The 3,065-nt window shown below is 70.6% G+C and overlaps 1 protein-coding gene across 1 annotated transcript in view; it reads left to right on the top strand.

The window, feature by feature from the left end:
* Window positions 1-3,065, top strand: part of LOC112967642 (roundabout homolog 3-like) — a 12,600-nt gene that overhangs the window by 5,584 nt on the left and 3,951 nt on the right. Inside the window, exons 7-13 of the mRNA XM_026069004.1 lie at window positions 691-896; window positions 1,016-1,130; window positions 1,201-1,345; window positions 1,435-1,696; window positions 2,526-2,748; window positions 2,824-2,936; window positions 3,015-3,059. Coding sequence (XP_025924789.1) covers window positions 691-896; window positions 1,016-1,130; window positions 1,201-1,345; window positions 1,435-1,696; window positions 2,526-2,748; window positions 2,824-2,936; window positions 3,015-3,059 — 1,109 coding nt within the window. The remainder of the gene's footprint in view (window positions 1-690; window positions 897-1,015; window positions 1,131-1,200; window positions 1,346-1,434; window positions 1,697-2,525; window positions 2,749-2,823; window positions 2,937-3,014; window positions 3,060-3,065) is intronic.

The raw sequence follows: 3,065 nt of genomic DNA on the forward strand, positions 1-3,065 counted from the left end.
TCTCTGCGGGGTGATCCCTTCCTTCCTTCCTCTTCCTCTTCCTCCCCATGGCGGCAAGGCCGGGCAGCGTGGGAAAAATCAGTGCTTCCTCACTTGGAGCATCTCTGCGGGGTGATCCCTTCCTTCCTTCCTCTTCCTCTTCTTCCTCCCCATCACAGCGAGGCCAGGTGGTGCGGGAAAAATCAGTGCCACCTCACTCGGGGCCTTCCCTTGAGGAGATCCCTTCCTTTCTTCCTCCTCCTCTTCATCCCCGTGGCAGCGAGGACAGGTAGCGTGGGAAAAATCAGTGCTGCCTCACTCAGAGCGTCTCTGTGGGCAATCCCTTCCTCTTCCTCCTCCTCCTCTTCCTCCCCAGCACAGGAAAAATCAGTGCTTCCTCAGTCGGAACATCTCCGTGGGGCGATCCCTTCCTTCCCCCTCCTCTTCCTCCCCATGGCGGCAAGGCTGGGTAGTGCAGGAAAAATCAGTGCTGCCTCACTTGGAGCATCTCCGCAGGGCGACCCCTTCCTCTTCCTCCTCCTCCTCCTCTTCCTCCCCATTGCAGCCAGGCCGGGTGCCGTGGGAAAAATCAGTGCTGCCTCACTCTGAGCATCCCCATGGGGCAATCCTCTTCCTCCTCCTCCTCCTCCTCCTCCTCCTCTTCCTCCTCCTCGCCAGGGGGCCCGGGTGACGGCGCCTTTCCCCCCGCAGCCGCCGCCGAGCGCCTGCCGCCCGTCATCCGCCGGGGCCCCGGCAACCAGACGCTGCCGGCGGCGGCCACGGCGCGGCTGCCATGCCGCGCGGCCGGCAACCCCCTGCCCACCGTCCGCTGGCTCAAGGATGGCCAGGCGCTGGTGGGCGCCGAGCCCCGCGCCACCCTGCTGGAGAACGGCACCCTGCAGATCACCGGCCTCCGGGTGAGCCCCCCCCTGTCCAAAACGCTCCCCCTGCTCCGTGCGGTGCGGCGTCTCGCCGGGAGCGTGGGAAAAAACAAGGGAGCAGGTCGGAGGTGAGACGGTTTGGCGACACCTTGCAGGTGTCGGACTCGGGGCAGTATGTGTGCGTGGCGGCCAGCTCGGCGGGCGAGACGCGCTGGAGCGGGGCGCTGCGGGTGCAGGAAGGTGAGCAATGGGCGCCGGCGGTGGCGGGTCGCTCCGCCGGGTGCGGTGGCGGTGGTGGCAGGACGCTCAGGCGCTCGGTGCCCCGCAGGCGCCAACACAGCGTCCCCCGTCCCCGGCGTCCTGCCCGCGCCCCCCTCGGCGCCCCGCGTCACCGGTGTCACCGAAAGCACCGTTGCCCTGGCGTGGGACGGCGGCTGGCAGAGCGGCGCCGCCGCCGCCACCTCCTACGTCATCGAGGCTTTCAGGTACCCGCCGGCGGCGGCAATGCCCGCTCGGGATTTGGGGTGGTGGGATGCTGCGGCTCAGCCCCCCTCCCCGTCCCCCTCTCCGGCAGCCAGTCGTCCGGCGGCGCCTGGCGCACGGTGGCCGCCGACGTCAAGGCGCCGGCGCACACGGTGAGCGGCCTCGAACCCGGCGCCGTCTACCTCTTCCTGGTGCGGGCGGCCAATGCCTTCGGGCTCAGCGACCCCAGCGCCGTGTCAGAGCCCGTCCGCACCCGCCGGCCCCCCGGCGCCAGCCCGGAGCTCGCCCGGGTGGCCGTGCGCCTGCAGGAGCCCCTCGTCCTCCCGCCCGGCGCCGTCCGCCTCACCTGGACCGTGAGTATGGGCATGGCACCGGGGCGATGCCGGTGGCGGGGCGGTGCCGGCGGTGGGGTGATGCCAGCGGTGGGGTGACACCGGCAGCTGCAGTGATGCTGGCAGCTGGGGTGATGCCAGCGGCCGCAGTGATGCAGGCAGCTGCGGTGATGCAGGCAGCTGGGGCGATGCAGGCAGCCACGGTGATGCCAGTGGCCACAGTGTTGCTGGCAGCTGCGGTGATGCAGGCAGCCGGGGTGATGCAGGCAGCCGTGGTGATGCAGGCAGCCGCGGTGATGCGGGCAGCTGGGGTGATGCAGGCAGCCATGGTAATGCAGGCAGCCGGGGTGATGCAGGCAGCTGTGGTGATGCAGGCAGCCACGGTGATGCCAGTGGCCACAGTGTTGCTGGCAGCTGTGGTGATGCAGGCAGCCGGGGTGATGCGGGCAGCCACGGTGATGCAGGCAGCTGTGGTGATGCAGGCAGCCATGGTAATGCAGGCAGCCGTGGTGATACAGGCAGCTGTGGTGATGCAGGCAGCCACAGTGATGCCAGTGGCCACAGTATTGCTGGCAGCTGTGGTGATGCAGGCAGCCGGGGTGATGCGGGCAGCCGTGGTGATGCAGGCAGCCGTGGTGATGCGGGCAGCCACAGTGATGCAGGCAGCTGAGATGATGCAGGCAGCCACGGTGATGCAGGCAACTGGGGTGATGCGGGCAGCCATGGTAATGCAGGCAGCCATGGTGATGCAGGCAGCCGCGGTGACACCGGCAGCCACGGCGATGCCAGTGCCTGCAGTGATGCCGGTGGCCCCGGCGGCACCGGCTCCGTCGCCCGCCTCTTCCCGCAGGTGGACGGCCCGGCGGCGCTGCTGCGGGGCTACCGGGTGCTGTACCGGCGGCGCGGCACCGGCAGCGCCTGGGAGGCGCGGGACGTGGCGGGCGCCGGGCAGCGCGGCGCCCTGCTCACCGAGCTGCGCCCCGGCCAGGAGTACGAGATCAAGGTCCGGCCCGTCCCCGAGGGGCCCCGGGGCGCCGAGAGTGCCGTCCGCGCTGTCCGCACGCCTGAGGCAGGTTGGTGGCTCGGCGGCGGGTTCGGGCGCCTCCGGGGTCCCCGGCGCGGCGCTGAGCCCCGCGTCTCCCTCGCAGCGCCCAGCGCGCCGCCCCGAGCCGTCCGCGTGGCCCCGCTGGGCGACGGCATCGCCATCTCGTGGGAGCCACCGCCGGCCGGTGAGCAGAACGGCGTCATCCAGGATTACCGGGTAAGGCCGGGGGGCGGCGCGCCGATGCCGCGGGCCACGGGCCGCCGTCACCGCTGTCACCCGCTTCCGTCGCCGCAGATCTGGTGCTTGGGCAACGAGAGCCGCTTCGACCTCAACGCCAGCGTGGAG

This window comes from Apteryx rowi, unplaced genomic scaffold (assembly GCF_003343035.1).
Source record: "Apteryx rowi isolate R43461 unplaced genomic scaffold, aptRow1 scaffold_1053, whole genome shotgun sequence".
Classification (NCBI taxonomy): Eukaryota; Metazoa; Chordata; class Aves; order Apterygiformes; family Apterygidae; genus Apteryx; species Apteryx rowi.